The 20,015-nt window shown below is 37.2% G+C and overlaps 1 protein-coding gene across 5 annotated transcripts in view; it reads left to right on the top strand.

Moving 5' to 3' along the window:
- Positions 1 to 357: 357 nt before the first annotated feature.
- ARMC4 (armadillo repeat containing 4) overlaps positions 358 to 20,015 on the top strand; it is a 79,983-nt gene continuing 60,325 nt past the window's right edge. For 3 of the 5 annotated variants that reach the window (XR_003994539.1, XM_030507460.1, XM_030507489.1), the window contains exons 1-10: positions 358 to 652; positions 1,514 to 1,767; positions 2,886 to 3,043; positions 4,240 to 4,435; positions 5,003 to 5,109; positions 5,591 to 5,727; positions 6,743 to 6,859; positions 9,648 to 9,865; positions 11,548 to 11,688; positions 11,893 to 12,037. Coding sequence is in view for 4 of the 5 variants with exons in the window: in XM_030507460.1 (XP_030363320.1) it covers positions 1,544 to 1,767; positions 2,886 to 3,043; positions 4,240 to 4,435; positions 5,003 to 5,109; positions 5,591 to 5,727; positions 6,743 to 6,859; positions 9,648 to 9,865; positions 11,548 to 11,688; positions 11,893 to 12,037 (1,443 nt within the window). In the remaining variant the exon portion in view is untranslated. The remainder of the gene's footprint in view (positions 653 to 1,513; positions 1,768 to 2,885; positions 3,044 to 4,239; positions 4,436 to 5,002; positions 5,110 to 5,590; positions 5,728 to 6,742; positions 6,860 to 9,647; positions 9,866 to 11,547; positions 11,689 to 11,892; positions 12,038 to 20,015) is intronic. The other 2 variants (XM_030507467.1, XM_030507477.1) reach the window with 2 other exon arrangements.

Below are 20,015 nucleotides of genomic sequence, written 5' to 3' on the forward strand. Positions count from 1 at the left end.
CTTCTAACGACTGAAACCTAGTGAAAGGTTTAAGCTGTACTGGCTAACATTCAAGCTAAAAAGTATTCGGTGGTCTTCCTTTAAACTCTGGCATAAAGTAACTCTAATCACTACATCGTTTAATTCCACACCAAAAGCACAGCCTGTTTTATCACTTTAAATATAGGTCCTCTTACCTTCTAGTGAGAAGTGTCCTGCTCCTTTCGCCTCACCCTCACAAGCCACAACGCCGGGCCCTACTCTCAAACCTTTCTGTCCAGCACTAACTCACACAGCTTCCAGCCCCCTTTCCCAGGTCAGAAATGGCTTTTTACCACAGTGCAAGCTTTATTAAGGCGTCCATACCTCCGCACCACCGGATTTTGAGGGACACTGTGGACAGCAGTTGCAGCAGCAGCAACCGCCCGTCCCACCCGTCCACCTGCTCGCCGGGGTTCAGAACGCCGCCCGCCTGCCCCTCAGGGCCGCGGCCAGGCTGCACGCCGACCGAGCGAGCCGGCAACCTGGGGCACCGGCCCTTTCCCGCCGCCGGGCGCCGCCTGTGTTTACCGGTAACAGCTGCCGCCGGGGCCCGTCCCCATAGCAACGCCGCCGGCCTCGGCCGTGGCCCCAGCGGCGATGGCGGGGTCCGGCGCGGCTCACCCGAGGCAAGGTATGGGGGCGAGCGGTGAGGGGCGGCCATCCGCCGGGCTCCTTGCGTCCCCGGGGGACCCGCACACGGCCGTCGGGCTCCAGGATCCCTCCCGCTTCCTTCCGCGGCTTGTGGTGGGCCGGAGCTATGCGGGGCGCCTCAGGCTCTCCTCGGGGCGAGGCTTCGCCATGCCCGTGGCACTTTGGTGGCTCTCGGCCTGTCCAGCCTTGGCGGGCAGGTCTGATACCCCCCGTTTTCCTACGTTTAAAGAAAGCGTCTGGGGAGGGTCATGGCTGGGGTTGTATGTGTCGGTCTACCTGCACATATGGCTTATAACAGTGGGATCAACTTCACAAGGAAGAACCCAAGTGGCTTTTGTTGCAGCTGCAACAGAGACCACCTGCTGTCAGCTCCCTGAGTTTCTAATAGCACTAGGAATTAATTAAGATGAAAAAACTTGTGTTTTCACCTGATTTCCCTATTTCTTTAAAATTTGTGAGTTGTCTTCTTCAGTTTTCCCTTCCCCACTTCAAGGATTTAAATGAGTTAAAAGAATCACTCCTAGATATGTTTATGTATTTTTTCCCCCTGAAGTGCTGCAGCAGGAGCTTTTGCTTAAAATAAATTATAACCGGCTGCCCAGTGAAGTGGCGGAGTCACCATCGCTGGAGGAATTTAACAGAAGTGTAGACGTGATGCTTAGGGACATGGTTTAGTGGTGGACTTGGCGGTGCTGGGTTAACAGTTGGACTCAATGATCTTAAAGGTCTTTTCCAACCTCAGTAACTATGATTCTATGTTTATTTCAAATTATAGCAGCCACAGCATATTGCATTTGTCATTTGAGAGCTCAGGCTGGTCATTCTCTGTTTCTTTGCTAAGGTGTTTGATACTTTGATACTGGTTGACACCATGGGAGCGGCATTGGCCAGGGCAGCTCAGTGGACTGCGGCTGGTTCTGGAACTGGCACACTCGAAATCACCCCTTTGAACGAATCTCTTTTAAATCAAATTATTAAGTTTGTGGAGGACTTCAGTGCTAGACATCCTCGGGAAGCAGCATTTGTCTTCAAAGAGCCCCTTGAGTGGAAAACACAATTGGATTGTTCAGCATTTGGAAACGGTTATGAGATCACGTAAGTCTGAATTGCAGTGTATTTCGAAATGATGTAGGTCAGTTACCGAGCAAACTGTGCTTTAGTGTATTTGGGAGGCTGAAATGGGTGGAGGTTTACTGATACGTATTGAAAATTTAAGTTAAAATTTGCCTCTCCCCCCCCTCCTCCCCCCTCCCCCAGTTTGAGACTGTTCTATCTTGGATGTGATACAGACCCATTTAGTTAGTGATGTATACAGCTTACACTCTCTATTCCTAAGGCTTTTACAAAAAGCATCTAAGAGTGACTAACCCTGTGATTTCTCTTAGTATTAGGAGTGGCTCCTGTGTGGCTGGATGCCAAGTGCCCACCAAAGCCACTCTGTCACTCCCCCTCCTCAACTGGACAGGGGAGAAAAATATGACAGAAGGCCCGTGATCGAGATAAGGACAGGGAGATCACTCACCCATTACTGTCATCGGCAAACCAGACTTGGCTCATGGAAATTAATTTAATTTATTGTCAATCGAAAGTAGGATAATGGGAAATAAAAGCAAATCTTAAAACATCTTTCCTGCAGCCCCTTCCTTCTTCCCAAGTTCAGCTTTACTCCTGATTTTCTTTGCCTCCTCACCCTTAAGCAGCACAGGGGATGGAGAATGAGGATTGCTGTCTGTTCACTGCACATTGTCTCTGATGCTCCTCACCCTCTTCCCGTGCTCCAGCGTGGGGTCTCACCCACAGGAGACAGTCCTCCATGAACTTCTCCAACATGGGTCCTTCTTAAGGGCTGCATTTCTTCACGAACTACTTCAGTGTGGGTCCCTTCCATGAGTGCAGCCCTTCAGGAGCAGACTACTCCAGTGTGGGTCCCCCATGGGGTCACAAGTCCTGCCAGCATGGGCTCTTCTCTCCACTGTGTCACAGGTCCTGCCACTGCTCCAGTGCATGCTCTCCATGGGGTCCCAGCGTCCTTCGGGCACATCTACCTGCAGATTTGAAGTGAATAAATTGGTTTACCTTGGAAGTTTTCTGAAATACAGTTTAAAGAAATTATATATGTTTTATCACGTGAAGCTTGAATAACGTTCAAGATTGTTCTCTAAAATTTGCTGCTAAAGGTCTTATTCTAAAAGGATATAATTTAATTTTTCTAGTGAAGCAACTGTTCAGTCTGAAGCCAAAGCTAAAGATGGCCAGTCATTGCTTCTCCTTACGAAATCAACTCTCAGAGTTCGTAGTTTTGACCAGCTGTCGCACGTGCTACAAATTGCTATGGAAAAAAAGTTAAAGGAAGTACAGGCATGCCTTGAAGGTCTCCTTTCGTCTTTTGTTTTCTTAATCTTTTCTTTCATTTAAAAACTATGTCTTCGTCAATTCATGTTTATGAAATGTGCAGAAAGGTACTTCATTCTAAGTATATGGGAAGGCGGCTGAAAGGGCTGATAAAGAACTTAATGCTTCTTTCATTTTTACGGAAATCACTGACAGAGAAGCCTGGAATAAAGTTAAAACTGTTGAATCTCATCTACAAGTTAACACATTCTGGGTAATACCCTAGCTATTGCAGCAGGCAGTAGGTTTAAATTTCTGAAAAAGAATGTCTTATTGGAGGCTAATAGCAGTTTTTCATGTATTTGTAGTTTAATCTTCTTTCAAAATGTTACATCCTTAAAAAATAGCCAAAGAAAATCTTAAATGCTTAAGACATTCTTACCTGCACAAGGTTCACAGTAAGTACTTCCAGGTTCTTCTCACAGTGGCTTTTAAAATAGAGGTCCAAGTACTTCTAGTGTGTCATACTCAAGTCCAAGTATTCAAGTGTGTCAGATTTTCAAACTGAAAGAAGACCCTTGATATGCTAAACTGGATATCCTCCTCTCGTAGCTAGAAGAGATTAGTAATATTATTTAGTAATTGGAAAATTAGAAAAAAATTGGGAAATTCCAAAATTGGGAATTTGGTAATTGGAAATTTCATCTGCAATACTAAAATATAAATGCTCATACTGGATCAAACATCAGATCCATCTAATAATCCAGGGTCCTGTCACTGACAATGAATAATAAGGAAGAATAATATGGACAGGGTATCATGCAGAGGCATTCACAGATGCATGGGACTTCATTTGTTGAACAGAGCAAAATGGTTTTGTAAAACCCATTGGCATGCAGTTATGTCACTGTTTACCAAAAAGAACAGCTGGCATAGCTGAGGAAGTAATGGGGCGATTGGGAATGCTGCTGGAAAACTTCAAAGATGTTCTTTAACACTAAATCGTATTTCCAAAATGATCAATTTTCAGTGACTTAAATCCATTGATTTCCTGGTTTTTTGTGATCAGCCAGGCATGTTTTTGGGGAAGGTGGCTGTTGATAAAGGGAAGTATATAATATTCACCTCTTGGTTGCATGAGTCTTAATCTTGTTGTGAGAAAGATAAAAAGTGTTTGTCTTGCCTAATAGTTTTTAACATAGTATCACATTATATGATTCTGTTTCATGTGTACAGCTAACAGAGATCCTATAGTGCAAATTCTTGGCCCTGAATATGGGACTGTTGAAGGAGAAGATAGGTCCATCTTGCATTTACTTGAGAAAGTGAAAAAAGGTGGTGACCCTGAAACAGAAGTGAAAATGAAAATCTTTCTTCTTCTTCATCAGCTGGATTTGCAACTGCTTAATAGTTCTTTGAAACAAATTTCACAGTAAGTGCATTTCAATTGGAAACTAAGCATATCAGTCAGTGCATTTTTTTGTTTTATTGTTAAATTAGATTGGTTTCAACCCACAGTGTGTGCTTTTGGTGTGACAGAAAGAAAGTTATTGAAATAACTTTCACTGTTCACTAAGTTATTGAAAAAATAGTCTTTTTTTTTCTCCTGGAGATTTTGCTATAGGTGTGGCTATGCAAGGGTGTGCCTGTGAGTGTGGTTTGTTTGTTGCATATGTTTTGCATTTTGGTAGCAAATTGAAGTCATTTGTACAAACAACAAAGTTAAATATTTTCGAGGAAATGTTTATTTCTTCATGGAAGCCTATTAAGCATGTTACATTGAGTATGTTTTGAAATTACAAGGACTTCACGTTAGCTATGGAACTAAAATTTTATTAAACTAAAATTAAGAAAAACAATTGAAGATGACCTATTTCCAGATTTTGTTGCTACTATTAAGACTCAGTGGAAAAGAAAAAATCATGTAATATTCTCTTTTTATTTCTCTGAGTACATCCTCTTCATTAATACATTTTAACCTATTTTCTATTAATTGCAGAGATGTAAGACTAAATCCAGCTGCTGTAAATAACGAAGTGAATCTTCTCAAGAATTTCTCTGAGGAAGGAGAAGATACAGTACTGGAATCACTGGAGTATACATCAGGTCCAGATCTGATCATATCTCATGTTTATATATAACCTCATTAAAGTACTTATTGTATGATTCTGTGATAGTTGACTTCTGTGTGAAATTTGCTAAATTAATTTCAGTAATAAATTTTAAGTGTTTAAAGTGTTTATTTCTATTTTAAAGTTATACAGTAAAATAAAAAGTATTTTCAGATATGGAATGCTGTTCTTCAGCCTTTACATACAGAAATAGTCTCCATTTATATGAGTATCTTCAGTGGAAGTAGAGGAAGTTAACTGAGTCCCTGATCCTGTGCTAAGCACAGTTGCAGTTCTGGGTTGAATCGGGCCACAGGTCAAAGGGCTTTGCATGATTAATTCCTAACAGTATGAATTTTTGAGAGTAAGGTATTGTTTGGGGAATCTGATTTGTATACATGTTATATTAATCATCAAGAATAACTATTAAAAATACTTTAAAACTGGATAAAGACACTAATGCTAATTGGTTACAGATTACGTGTTCTCTAATGGATGCCGAGCTCCCCCCTGGAGACAAGTGCATGGAGAAATTTGTTACTTAGTCATCAACCCACATGACACTGATCCTTTGTGTATCACTTGCAGCACAGCAGGAGTGTTTTTAAATGGAGTAAGTAATAATAAATGATACCATGGAGTAATGAATATTTTTACGTGCTAAAATCAAGAATCAGTCAGGTTTAGGGTAGTAGTATTGAGGTTGTAGTATTGAGATCTGCAGAGCTAGTTTATTGGTACAGAAGGGGAAGACACAGTAATAAATGCATGCTAGTTTTCCCATATATTTGGAGGACTTCTTTGGTAAATATATATATGAGGGTATTCTGCACTCTTTGCTAGCAGTGTTTGCTTAGTCTTTAAACATGTCCTTCACACTACTGTTGTTTAAGTGTACTGTGTGACTATGTGCCTCTCTAGTGCCTCATTGCTCTTGATCTGAGGTGTAATATGATTGTGTGTGGCTAATATAGCTTGCTTTTGTCTTTCTATGAATGTTAAGCTGTTCTTTCTCCTTTCGGTGGAAGCTTTCTGGAAATTATTTTACTCTTTTAACTGTAGTTACCTCTTTTATTACAGGTTGGTTTTATTTAGACATAATAATCCCCTATGTGTGTTACGTGGTGAACAGAGCTCTTACATTCATTTTGCAGAGAGACTGATGTCCATCAGTCAAATTCATTTCCTAAGAGTTAAAAATCCAGGGAAATTTTGACTTAGTGTGTTTTTAATGGGTGAAACTCATAAATCTTAGGCTAGTCAGGTCACATTCTCTCCTGATCCTTTTAGACATCTGCTATATTGCACTGAGAGCTCATATTTACTTGGTTGTTTGCCATAAGCCATAAATTCTTTTCATTGAAACTACACTCAGCACAATTAATTGATTGTAGTTAACTTGCAGAAATCTGTGTAAGATCTTGATTATTTGTTGGGATCCATGGAGATGATCCATGCATCTTTACAAAGCATTATTGAAGTTGAATAGACTCTGAGCATGAGAGTTCTGTACTTAATGCATTACAGTGTGACCTCTGTGCTCTTCTAACACTATTTTATGATGCAGATTAAATTACCTGGATAGGGCAATACTATTAATAATTTCAAATTTTTTTTTTTTTTTTAAGGGTCAGATAGATGGTAAAGATCACATTGACTATGAACGAAAAAGTGATGTATATAAAGATATTGTCACATTTTTAAGGGAGAGATCACCTAAATTTGTAGAAAATATGGCTAAACAGGTATGTACTTACTGATACTGGGTGTGTATTCTACTTTGTACAAACATACATTGTACAATGGTAAGAATTACATTATAAACCTGGCTGAACCTTTCTTTACCAAAGAGAAGTCTGTGATTAAATGAAGAATTCTAAAAACTGCATTTGTTATTTTTCTTTGGATATGTTTCAGTTTCTACTAAATATGTTCCTTTCGTAAATAGCAACTAATACACTATTTCACATATTGTTCTATCATATCTTATTATGAGTTTTGATCCAACATGCGAGGTCAGCTTCTAATTCTGCCTAAAAAGTATTGCTTGTCTTCTAGTGTTACTCTCTATGAGACACTGGAAATGTTAAAGCAGGAAAATATGATATCCTTTCAGAAAAGGTCAACTTCTTATGACAGTATTTTTCCATGATCAAAACCACTTACATTTTATCTTCATTCTTTGTAACCCAAATATAAATAATAGCCCAACATTTTTACGAGAACTGAGTGATTTAAATATCAGAGCTGAGAGTTAAGCTTGCAGCTTACGCAATATGTGTTACTTCATCCAACATAAGATGCAGGTATTTTACTTTTATTTACAGCTCTATGTTAACTAGAATCACACAGTGCCACTACAATTTTACATCATTCCTGATAAAAACTTTTTTCAGATTTCTAGTGTGGTTATAACATTAATAATGTGGTGACAAAATTCATTACAGGCTAAAATCTGTAAAAAGTTTTGTTGTGGTTATTTCTATGCAATTTTAATTATTGTAATTAACGTGGAAATTTTCTTACCCTGTAGTTCTGGTTTTCTGGGATGTAGGGCTGATATTTATATTTTTTGAGAAATAGATATTTGACAGAAAGAACAGAGCATTTCAAGTTGTACACATAAATACAGTAGCTTATATTAACAGTAATGGAACTAACTTTGTAAATTGTTCTGTTTTCAATAAATGTTTTTTTTATCCCATAGGCAAGTTTGGTTTTTTTAATGTTATATCTACACATTGGTTTACATTTCATAAATGTGACAATATATGGATGTTTTTAGACATAATTATTTGTTTAATGTATTTTCAAAGTGATTTGGCTTCATTTGATGGTCTCGAAGGGTAAAATAAATTAATGTTTTAATAATGTTTTACAGTTCTAAATGTTAAGAGAGATTAATGTTAATATCAATAATAGAGATAATATAACTTTCTTTACTGGTTTTCTGCTCTTACAAGGATATTGTAGATATTCAAGAAATGTGTACACTTGTTAAATAAGAGTAAATAGAATTTATTTTATTTTCCTTCAATTATCATATAAATCACTTAGTACTCCCTGACTGTGTAAATAAGTTTATGCTGAAGAGTACAAATTATACCATTTTAGTGGTTTAGGAATATCATATCAAACTGCTTTGCTGAAGAGCTGGTTTAGTATATTCTGCATTCTAAAACTAGAATTTAAACAAGTTAATACCGTAGAGCTGCAGAACACTTGTGTTTGAGGGAAAATCTCTACTCTAGAACTCTGAAAAGCAGAGAAAAACTGTATTTCCAAGGTTGTCTACCTGAAATAAATTATGACTGGAAATAGTTTTGATTTATTTTCTGAGGAGAGCTTCAAAAAGCTCACTGCATACAAATATATTGCAAAACCAGTTAACTTTTATAATATCTTCTTTGCCTTGTTTAAGCTAACATTTGGAATTGCTGTGTTGGCATATACTGCTGTAGGAAACATACTTTTTAGCATGTGCTTAGCTGGTCAAGCTACAGCATCAATTCCCCTGTGATTTGTCTTGTTTATCATGTGTTAAATTGTCCTGTCTAGAGTACGCTTTCAGAATGAGAAAATTAGCATGAGTTGGTTTATGATGAGACAGTTGGGTCAGCAAGTGTGGAACAGCCAATTCACGTCAGGGGCTAGTTGAAAACTGACTATACTGTGACAATCTCCTTAGAACTGCCTTGCATCCGATAGAGAAAGGAATGTCTTCACCTATATGGTAGTGACAGCTGCAATAATAATAATAATAATAAGTAATGGTTGTACGCTGTCTTTCCTGTAAAAATTGAATATGTTCCAATAGAGAATAAGAGCTGACAAGAGTCCTCTCTGTTCTGGATATTTTTGATCAGCCATGGTACTCAACACAGACAGCTGAAGGATTGGTAGGTGCCACTCAGCTCCATTCTCGTATCTGATTTGTTCAACAATATCTTGTCCTAAGAGACAGAAGATGTAAAAAGCTGAAATGGAATGTGCTTATATAAATTCTAAACTATATCAAATGAAGTTACTTGGACCTGAAGTCTAGCAGTTTATCATAGCCTATTTTCAGGTTTTTGTTAATTTTTTTTTTTTTTTGGTGGGAATTTTTTGTAAATCCTTCATGCAGGGAAATAGTTTTAATACAAATGATCCATTGAAAGCAGAATGACTGACTTTGCAATTCTAGATCTTAAAACTAATTTGGAATTAGGTTCTATAAAAGTGCTTGTGTAACAAATTATTTAACATATCAGAATTTGAACAACACCCAATATTCAAGTATGTTCAGGAAGTTCCAAATTTATCGAGTTCATTTATTTCAAAAGCTTTATTTTGCACATGGTAACAGCTACTTTCCAGATTAAAGTTTAATTTTTTTAAAGGCAATATGATTTTATGCTTACAATCTAATTCTACATTTAATACATAACAATTTTTAAGCACAGCGTCCTGGAATTGTGCTTAGAACTTATTGTTTTAATATGCATTATTCATATAGCAATATGACTGACAAACCATGTCTCCTTTTATTAGGAATACAGGTTTTTTAAGGAACCAACATATGCGAAGAATTTCCAGCGTATGGGAGTAGTTGAGGCTAAGGTCTCTGGCCAATCCCAGAGCCTTCATGACTTTGTGGAAAAGAAAGTAGGTGAGAAAGTAAAAAGTTCTGCATCAAGGAGAGCCATTGAAAAGAAGAAATTAGAACCATCTATGAGGTGGAAGAATGCTGGGCTTTCTGTTCTCCACAGATAAGTAGTTATCTTTATAAATAAATTTTCCTGTAGGTCTCTCTAAACTGCTAATGATTGGACTGCATGTTATAGGTTTGCATTTTTATGTTAAGAGCAATAAAACAAAATTTACTGCATGTTAATTTCTAAGAAGAAAGTACAGACTACGAAAGAAATTTCCCAGTTTTCTTCTGTTATGCTACAACTTTGAGGATGTTATTTCATTTCCACAGCAAAGCAGGGAAATATCTTGCAACCATCTGCCGTACTGATCCTCCAGGACTCTGATATTATCGTATTTTTGGTGTAAAATGCCCTTTAAAATGAGACAGAGTAGACCGTCTAATCTAAACCACACTTTCTGAGAGAGGCAAAAGAGATCCAGGATGGAAAATCAGGATGGCTCTTACTTATGCTACAATTTTTAATGATTTAATATTATATGAGCCACTTTTCTAGCTCTGCTTAGCAACAATCTTCACTAATGAGATTACCTCAAAGTTTGGACACACAAAAGTAGAGCATACTTATATTGGATATCGTTGGATTTGTCTTCCAAAATCAGAACAGAGTTCTGATTTCGTGTTTCCTGATTATGTGTTAATTGAGGCAGAAGAATATCTAAAGGAAAGTCTACATCCTACAAAAAAAAAAAAAAAATCTTCTCAAGTCTGCCAATTTGACATGTTGCAAGAAATATTTGAAGAGATTTTGGATGTGACCTACAGTCCTCAGTTAAGAAATGTGGTTTTCCAGGGCAAGAGCTTATCTTTTTCCACAGCCATTGTTACAGTCTAGATGTAGTAAAATTGGCTGTAATCGTGAGTAGTATTCTGGTTTATTGTTGTGACTGTGATAGTATGACCAGCCCAGGCTTGAAAGGACATTCTGTTTTCACAGCATTGTAAATTAGGGACAAAAAAGCACAGGCGATTGTGTCCAGCTAGGCTTCTTGGAATATGAGGAAAGCAAGATACATTGTATTCCACATGATAAAAGGTATGGAACAGCTGAGCGTGTGGAAGAACTAGGCAGACTAGAACACTTCTGCCTGGAAACAAGGTGACTGGGAGGACAAGAAGACAGATACAGAAAATCATGACTGGAGGCAGTGAATAGGGAACAAATAGTCACTGTCCATTCTAATACAAGAATAAAGGGCATCAAATAAAAAGAGCCAGTGAGACCAGTTCAGAACAAAGGGAGAGGTTTCTTCATATGACACATGGCTAAGCTCTCAAATTCTTTGCTATGGGATGGTAGAGGCCATTTGTGTGTGTGAGTTCAAAAAGCAGTCAGCCACATTCTTGGAAGACAAATTCATCCAAAAGTGATAGACAATCAGGAGTGCCCTGAATCATAATTTTCTGAAGAATATGCTGAAAAAAAGAATTTCCATGTTCTTCCATCGTTCACCTGCTGTTACCTAGATAGCTGTTACTGGTCATGGTTGGAGGTGGTATCCTAGGATAAATGGACCTGTGGTCTGTATGAATATACTTATTCTTTGTTCTTGTATCACATACAGGTCAGCATAATACATTTTTTCTAATATTACACTATTAAATTGGTTAAGACACAGCACACTTTTTTTAATAGAGTTTATTGTGTAGGTTCATGAGCTCGTACATACTGACATGTGTCCCACTATAACTTTTTAGTTCTATGTATATATATAAAATATTTTTTTTTTTTAATAAAAAGAAACATATTACTGCCAAAGCTGCAAGAAAAGATGCTGAAGAAGATAGAAGGAGAAGTAGTACTGTGTCTCCGAAAATCAAAAAGAAAGGCAATGGCATTTCTTCTGAATCTGCTAAAATACAACCAGCTTCAAAACGGTATGGGTTACTTATTCTTCTTTCTTCAAATTTTAAATTTATTTTCAGTATTTACAGTAATTATCACCATACTTAATATTTGATAATGTCAGTTATATTTTTCTAGTTCTTTTATTAAGCAGTGTTGTCATACCTGTTTAAAATGTGCTTGTTCATATTAGTTTATAGCTGTTTAAAATGGGTAATGCTGTTTTTTATTTTTAGTAAAACATCAGCCAGGTTTAATAATGTTAGTGAAAGTTCCTCAGAGACTGAGGAAGATGAAGAGCAGCCTGTACGTCATCATGAAGGAGGCACAGATTTGCCATCAGAATACTGGGGAATTCAGAAACTTGCAAAATATTTAAAGGTAAATAAGAAGCATTGATAAATTTTATAAACAGCAACTTTTTACCTTCTACATCTGAGGCCACCAGACCAGCTCCTCATCATTTCCACCTTCTGTATATTTTAGAATAGCCCTGCTACATAGTATGTTCAAACCCTGGAACCGTGGACTTCCCTGTCACGCACCGGTTTCTCCTGCATATTTTTTAATCTGCTGGTTTTGGCTTACGTAGACCCTTAGATTAAACCATCTGTTCACTGTTATTTAAAACTTAAGATGGTATAATCTCTTTATTAATTATTGGGTTTCTGTTTTGCTTTTTGGGTGAAACTTTCCAAGGTATTTCTTTATGTGGATAATAACTTTCTAGAGTTTTTATTAAAACCGAATATGTGCCTAAAGTCTTTCATCAACTATGATTAATGCATGACTGAAGTAATTCTAACGTGGTCTTATGTCTGGATAGATGCTGTTAGTGGACAAGAAAATGTATGATAAACAGGTGTCCTAGAAAGTTTTTTTACACAGACTTGTTGAAAATCTTTTGGAACCTATAAATATAGATGTTTGGAATTCTGTGTATGTCTGAAACCCTTAAAAAAACCCAACAATCCTCTACTATTCTGGAAAACTCTAAAACTAATTATGTTTTTCCCTAAGGAGAAATTCCTTTACAAGTTTGCACTGGAATTTATGTACTGTAAGTTACTAATAAAAGCACTGGTTTATTTGTTTTTTTGAGTAAAGCTACAGAGTACACACATCCGACTGATAAAATGATGGTGCTGGCATTTGGTACACCAGAAATATTTGTGAGGAATACGCAAAATCTTTGGCTCCTTGTAGAAGAGTAACTTAGTCTTTTAACAGTTTTCAGGGAATTTGTACTGCTTGTTCTCAGTTCCTGTATGTGGAACCTGTGCTACTGGTTGTAGCCAGAGAGATACAGAAAACCGTGAATAATACAAGTCTCTACAATTTTTTGTGCCTTATCTTTTCTAGATTGGACTTCTATATTCTTGTCATTTTGGCTATGCTAAAATAGTAATTTGCAAGTGTAATCTTGTGTAACATTCAGAATGTAACTTGCTCAGCTATCACCTAATGAACACACAATATATACATTTTGCACGATACAGTAATTACATATGTAACTACATATTTGCATGCAGTTACAGTTCAAGGTATTTTCAAACCTGTCAGTCTATAAATAGCTTGTTCTGTCTATCTTACGGACCACCTCTTTCTGAGAGCTCAGAGAAATAACCATGATACTTTTTTAATAAAGACTCAAGGTCTTCCTAGAGAGGATACTTTAAACCCATTACTGTTGGTGAGCTCTCAGAAATCTTTTCATTAGCCCATTTCTGAACCACCTTCTTTACCAACAAGGGTCTTCTGTCCTGGTTACATAATTCTCAAATTCCCTTTCCTCTCTAGATCTTTCATGTAGTCATGTTTAGATTTTAATATTGGATGTGATTCAGTACTGAAAGATATCTAGACTTGCATGAAACCATTCTGAATGAGGAATGAGAATGGCAAATAGGAAAAAATATTTTTTCATGCTCCTCTGCTTTAGAAGTTAGTGTGTTTTATTCCAGCTGTCAACAAGCAAAATTACTTAATGGCTTAGAACTAGAAAAAGGAAGGGGAGCATTTTTATCAAATTGTGCGTACCTGCTAGGAAGTGTTTATAATACAAAAATTTCATAATATGAAAAAGTTTTGTTATGAAAATTCAAATGTATACTTGTTTATGTACTCATGCACACCCAAGTCTTCTTATAGTTCTTTAAATTAGAAATAAATTAAACAAAGTACTTGAAGGTATACTTAAAATAGTTCTCTGTTGATTCTTAGCTACGTAAAGCAAGAAATCCCTAGTGTCAGATAAAGCTGAAAAGAGATGCCTCAGTGCCATACCACAGACAGTGGTTGAAATGTTTTATTGATGGAGTGCTACTTTAGCTTGCACATGGAATTCATTTTAATTCAAGTATAAATACTGCACTTCTGGCCAGACTTAGGAGATTTTTTGGCATTCTTGTTGTTCATGTAGGCAAGTGTTCATGACACATAAGAGAAAATAAATTTATGACTGCAATATTTAAATATCTACAAGCGTATTTATATAGAAGCACAAATTTCAAGGGGTTTTGTGTCTGCAAAGGTTGTACACGTTGTTCACACATCTTAAAAAAATTAATAAAATGCCTTAAATAATAGATGTTTGAGATACAGAAAATATAATAATTTGTAGGTGCAACCATTTTTTGAATGTCTGCTAAAGTAAATGTGCATTACAGTTCAGCAAGACTCTGTAAAAGATCAATTTGCAAACATAAAACTTCCATAAAAGCTGAAAGATACCTAGTTTTTATACCAATGTTTGATTGTCTCTCAAACTTAAAGAGACAGTTGCTTCCTGTATAAAGCAAACTTGCTGGATCCTGTGAATTGTGCCTGTAGGCTATGTATTTGTATACCTCTTCATGGAGAGAAAATTCCAATGCAGGGGAAATTCCCTTCTGACTTTTTGCCCTTCTACATTCCCTCTCCTTTCTGGGAAAGATCAGCCATGTTGGAATTGCTCCACTGGGAAGCAGCTGCGTTTGCGGTCTGGCTCCTTGTCCTACCTTCAAACTTCCCAGGGCTGTGAAACAGAAGACAAGAGCATGTGTGCTCTTGCCATGACTCCCCATCGACTTAATGGGCAGCGAAGATTGATCAGAGCGCTTAGTATTGTATTAGGCGTCTTTTGGGCCTAGAGTAGATAAAATTGAAACAAAGTGTTCTCTTGATGTTTGTAACAGTGAGATTCACTCAGGAGAGCCTGCTTCAGATTTCTTACTTATTAAAGTAGTGCTTCTGAAGTATTAGATTTTTAGAGGGAGGACTACATTTTACATATGACACATTTTGGGGGTAGGGTGAAGAGGTCACATTTTACAATGGTCTTTTTTACAAGAAATGGGGAACATCAGGTAGAAATGCTGAATCTTCTTTGTGGCAGAACTGAGGCTGTGTGCATTAAAAAAAAAAAAAAAAGAAAAAAGAAAAGCTTGTGTGTCCAAAGCTGGGTACAATGATTTGTGCTGCTGCTGTTGAGCTCTTATTATTGCCAGTTTTAAGATAAAGTTGAGATGTTGAAAGGTGAATTGGGGCTGGTGACTGTGCCAGGAATAACTCCAATCTCCAGAATAAGTCTTTAATCTCTTAAACCCTTGTGCTGCTTAGTTTTGGTTCCCTGTAACGGCGTGATTTATATGTACATGTGTGCAAGAGTGAGCTCTGGATAGAGTTCTGCAGGTCCATGTTAGTTACAGAATACTTCCTTCAGTTTCTTACTTGGAAAGTCATTCTACTTTTGGCTATATTTTAGGGGTACACTAGTGAAACCTCACACATCAAGTAAAGTATCCACTAATTTCCTATCTGTTTTGAATTACTCCAGTTCAAACAACCTCATTCCCAGAACAGCATTGTGTTTGTTTTCCACTTTGGAATCATAGCTGGACAAATATTCTGTCTCTCCCCAGCTGTTTCCACCTTGTACCAGGTCCAGGAGGTGGGGAAAGGTGAAGTACCGCACAGGAGCTAGGGCGAATGTGCCCTGAGTACCAGTTCCTAGGTGCCTATGTGCCCTGGCAGTGCATAGCAGGGGATGACTGGGTGTTTGTCACATGGCTCAGTGAAATCTCATTCACTGGACAAGGAAAAGGTTGAAAGAACTGCAGGATACACTGGGTGTATTCAGGTCTGCTCCACAGCTGCAATTTGGCAGGACCTTTGGAAGGCTGCTGCATTCAAGTAACATTTCTGTAGCTGGCACGAGGCCCCTCTGTATTGGGCTTACATTACATAAAGATGGCAAACAGACCAGGGAGGCAGAAATGTACAGGAGTATTCCTTCCGGTCTTTGCTTCTTCCCTTTTCTTTCTCTCCAACTCCCTCTAAGAGTCCTCATTTATTTCTAGGCAACTGGGTCAAGGAAACAAAAGTTTTAAGAGATCAAAGCTATGGGTCTAGTTCTTACAGTGCATGTGTTGCAGTGAGTATTGGCTGTGCAAAAACTACCGCCCATCACTTCTGCTTCCCTTTCACAGTGTGAACAGAGCTAAGCCAGGAGGACTTAGTGTGGCTGTTGCACTGCAGGCAGAATTTATTTCCTCTTCTCAGGAAGCTCAAATTTTTCAGTTAGGGAAATGCAGCTTTATACTGGCTTGCAGGAAGGAATAGTGGATCCCCAGCTGAGCTCTTTGTACATGGAGGGCATTAGCATTCTTGGGGAAGAAAGGTACAGGCTAGAAATGCAGACAATCAAATAGACAGGGAAATGATGCAAGGACGCTCTGCCAGGAGCTAAGATGCAGGATCTCAAATGAAGGTTTCGTGTATTGTTGATAAACAGTATAAGATAGTTTTATTCTCCAGGAAAAGACAGGGAGACACCTGGAGGTTGGAATTTCAGAGCTTGGCGTAAACCAGGGTGCAGGACATCCATGTATATGTGAAGGGTAGGAATATGGACAAGGAAGGTCGAAACTACTGCAGAAACAGGGAGCCTATTTCAGAACATTTGATGACGAAATCTTAAATGGCAGTTGCTTGTGTGTGTGGAGTTCTTTTGCGCTCTATACAGAAGGTTTGCAATACGTCATTTCTCTACTTGGAGGGAAAGTCAGTCAACAAGAACTCCTTGCACACTTCCCTACTATGCATTAATATAAAGACAGTCACACTTTAACTCCAAGATGAGACTTGTCATATCTGAGGTCTAAGGATTTAGTTACCTGAAAAATAGGTATCTTCCTCATAAAATTTTGTGATAGAAAATGTCCAGCCTTTCAAAATAAATTATTTTTTTTTGTGCAAATTAAAATTGTGTAGCAGTCTCAGCCCTCCTGTGGTTGAACAGGTGGTGTATACAGCAATTCTTTTATATGAAACAATTATAAATTTATGGCACTTGCAAAGGCATTGATGTGGTTTGTAGATTTTTCTCAATTTTTGTATGAAGTAGAGAATAGACAGTATTTTTTAACTGCATAATGGAAAAGTATAGCTTTATTAAGTTATAATGGTATTGGAAATGTTCCACATTATTAAGATTACACCAGTACTCATAAAAATTTAAATCATCTTCATAAAGTATGCATGGATTAAGAAATTGATTGTATTTTGGGATTAGCAGAAAAGTAATTCTGTTTTATTCTGAAACGCAGAACCTCAAAAGAGACATTAACATATTAGCCTAAGGAATAAAATGAGTCTTCAAGTACTAATTAAAGTGAAACTACACAAAAAGTAATTTTAAATTTCGTAAGACAAGAAAAAATAGTGTTACAGTGTACCCACTAAAGTACCAATTATTGGTTTACTTATTTTACACATTGTAATACTGCTCAAAAGTTTTATGGTAGTCACAGAAAAAGCCTAAAATCTCTGATGTTTATGGATATGCCTCCAGAACAAAATACAAAGAGAAATGCAAATGAAAATTCTGAGGAACTAACTCTATTTCTTGGCTCTGCTTCTGTTTCCCCAGAAAGTTACTGGTGGGTAGAACTTTACAACTATAATTGGATAAATAGAAAATTAACATACAAGTTATGAATTTGGTCTGATATGTAACCAACTTAGGAATTTGCGTGCAGAAATATGAAAAAAAAATAATTATCTGTAATCTTAAAATCTGGGCCTAGGTATGGAATAGATGCAAATATTAGAATTTAATAGCAGAAGTAAAAGTATCTAGTCTGTGTAGGAAATATATTGCACATTATTTTTCCCACAATCTGGATAGTAAGTTAACTGTTTTTTCTTTATGATATCACATTAGCAAGACTTGCATGATATTATTTTAGCTATCAAATACAAACCAAACATACATAAGTGCATATAAAATATTTTTGTATATAAAATAATTTTGACACAGTATAATGGATGTTTTCAGGACTGACCAACTTTGCAGATAATTTACCTGAACTTATTACTAGAGTGTTGAACAGTACATCTTTTCTCTTCACTTATCAGAGTATGTGGCGAGGTGATTTGAAGGAGGAAAGATCGAGATGAAAAATAAATTCTGCTGTAGTTTGGCTAAGTGGCAGACTGCTATTTTTCAGAAAATATCAAATGTATGAGACATAATCATGTACCACCTGCTAGTGTTTCTAGGCACATGTTTGGCTAACCTGTCAGCCTTGGCACATCTGTCAGCCTCCATATCACTCTCTTCTCCACTGTTCATGAACATCTCTTGTTCCCATCTTCCAGTATTAGCCAAGATTTTTTTTTTCTTTTGAGTTTCAGTAAAGAATGTGGTTACTCAAAAAAAAAAAGGGGGGGGGGTCAATAAAAACATGGGAAAACTGTATTTTATAGTTATGTAATTTTTAACAACCTAGCCAGTGCTGATCATGAAAAAGAAATCTTTTGACGATAAATTTACTGGGTAGGAAATATTGGCAAATAGTGAAGTATCAAATTATTATTATAACTGGCAACTCTGAAGCACTTGCATAGCTCTTGCCTCAAAATACTGTACCAACAATCATTCCTCATCACAAGAGGCATATAAAATTCATAACAACCAGTTGAGTTTTGACCATTAGCACCAACTCTGATGAAGTTCTGTGTAGTGGAGGTTTCATTAATGTTCTGAGGGTGACCCATTCCTTAGAGTTTCATAGCTGATGAGAAGAAAGACCAGACAGAAATAAAGAAAAAACAAACAAAAGTGTAGAACTTAACAAAAAACAAGAAAGAAGATATGGTGTATGAAAAATTAAGAGCTGAGGAAAAGAATGTAAAATAACTGATGTTTTATTTCCCTCTTTCTACAGGATTGTATTCTATTGTAAAAGCAGGTAATTAAATTAATACTAAATTAATGAGCTACTGTTTTGCCACTGTAGCTACTGTACCTCTAAAGTAACTTGTAAACTGCCACAGCTCTTTCAATCTGGTTTAAGGCTTTATAATCCTGAAGTAGATAACCAAATTGTTGGCTTTCCTAAAGAATTAGAACATGGTTGTGTCTGAAAGCTACCGAGAGTTTTAAGAAGTGATAATGGCATTTTTCGTTGGTTTTAAATGTTCCACATTGGACCTAGGATCAATTTAATCACGGCTTACTACAGACACAGTTATTTCAGAAGCATGCCTTGTGCTTCAGCCGTGTCTTCATCTATATTTGTTTTTCCTATGCGCTCACTAAGCTCAGTTTTTAAGTTTGTTTAATTTCTCCAGAGAGTATCTGCCTCTTAGCTTTTCATAAACTATCAGTATTATTTTGTTTTTCTCGCAAAATCTTTTTTGCCTGGTTTCAAATGACACTGTCTTTTCTGCCTGCTCAGTGCTTACTAAGCTTCCACAGCATGCTAGCTCTCCAGTAATCTAGGCACAGGTCCTTCTTAGTTCAACCTCATTAAATTTTCTCCACTGGTTTCCCAAATGAGCTGGCTCCATAAAGATAAAATAGCTGTAATAACATGAAGGCTTTTGGGAGCCAAGTGCTAGGCAAAATCAAAATTGCTTAGGCAGGTCTGACACTGTCACGGAAGGTCAGTAGTACATCTGTGTTACAGGTGGCATATATCACATCTCCAAGTCTGCAGTCAGGACTTAAAAGTATCAATGTTAAATTGAAAAACAGTAGTGCTGCTTGTGTAGGTTTTTTGTTGGCTTTTTTTTTTATTTAATCCTAGAACCTTTTCTCTTTCTTATTCAACCCTAACCTCCTGCTAATTTCTGCATGTTCTTTCTAAAAATAGATGTGATTTATTTTCCACAGGTGAAGTGGCCAAAGGCAGGGAGAGGGCTGTAACCTTGTTCTAGTGCCTAGACATAAAAGTCAATACCTAGATTGGAATTCTTCTCACCTACTTCTAAATGGAAACAAAGTAGGTGTTTGTAGCTGAGCTGGGCACTCAAGGCTACCTTTATGATCAGTGGAAGAAGTAGGCACTTTAAGTATGTGATTCATCTGGTA

Source organism: Strigops habroptila, chromosome 1, assembly GCF_004027225.2.
Source record: "Strigops habroptila isolate Jane chromosome 1, bStrHab1.2.pri, whole genome shotgun sequence".
Classification (NCBI taxonomy): domain Eukaryota; kingdom Metazoa; phylum Chordata; class Aves; order Psittaciformes; family Psittacidae; genus Strigops; species Strigops habroptila.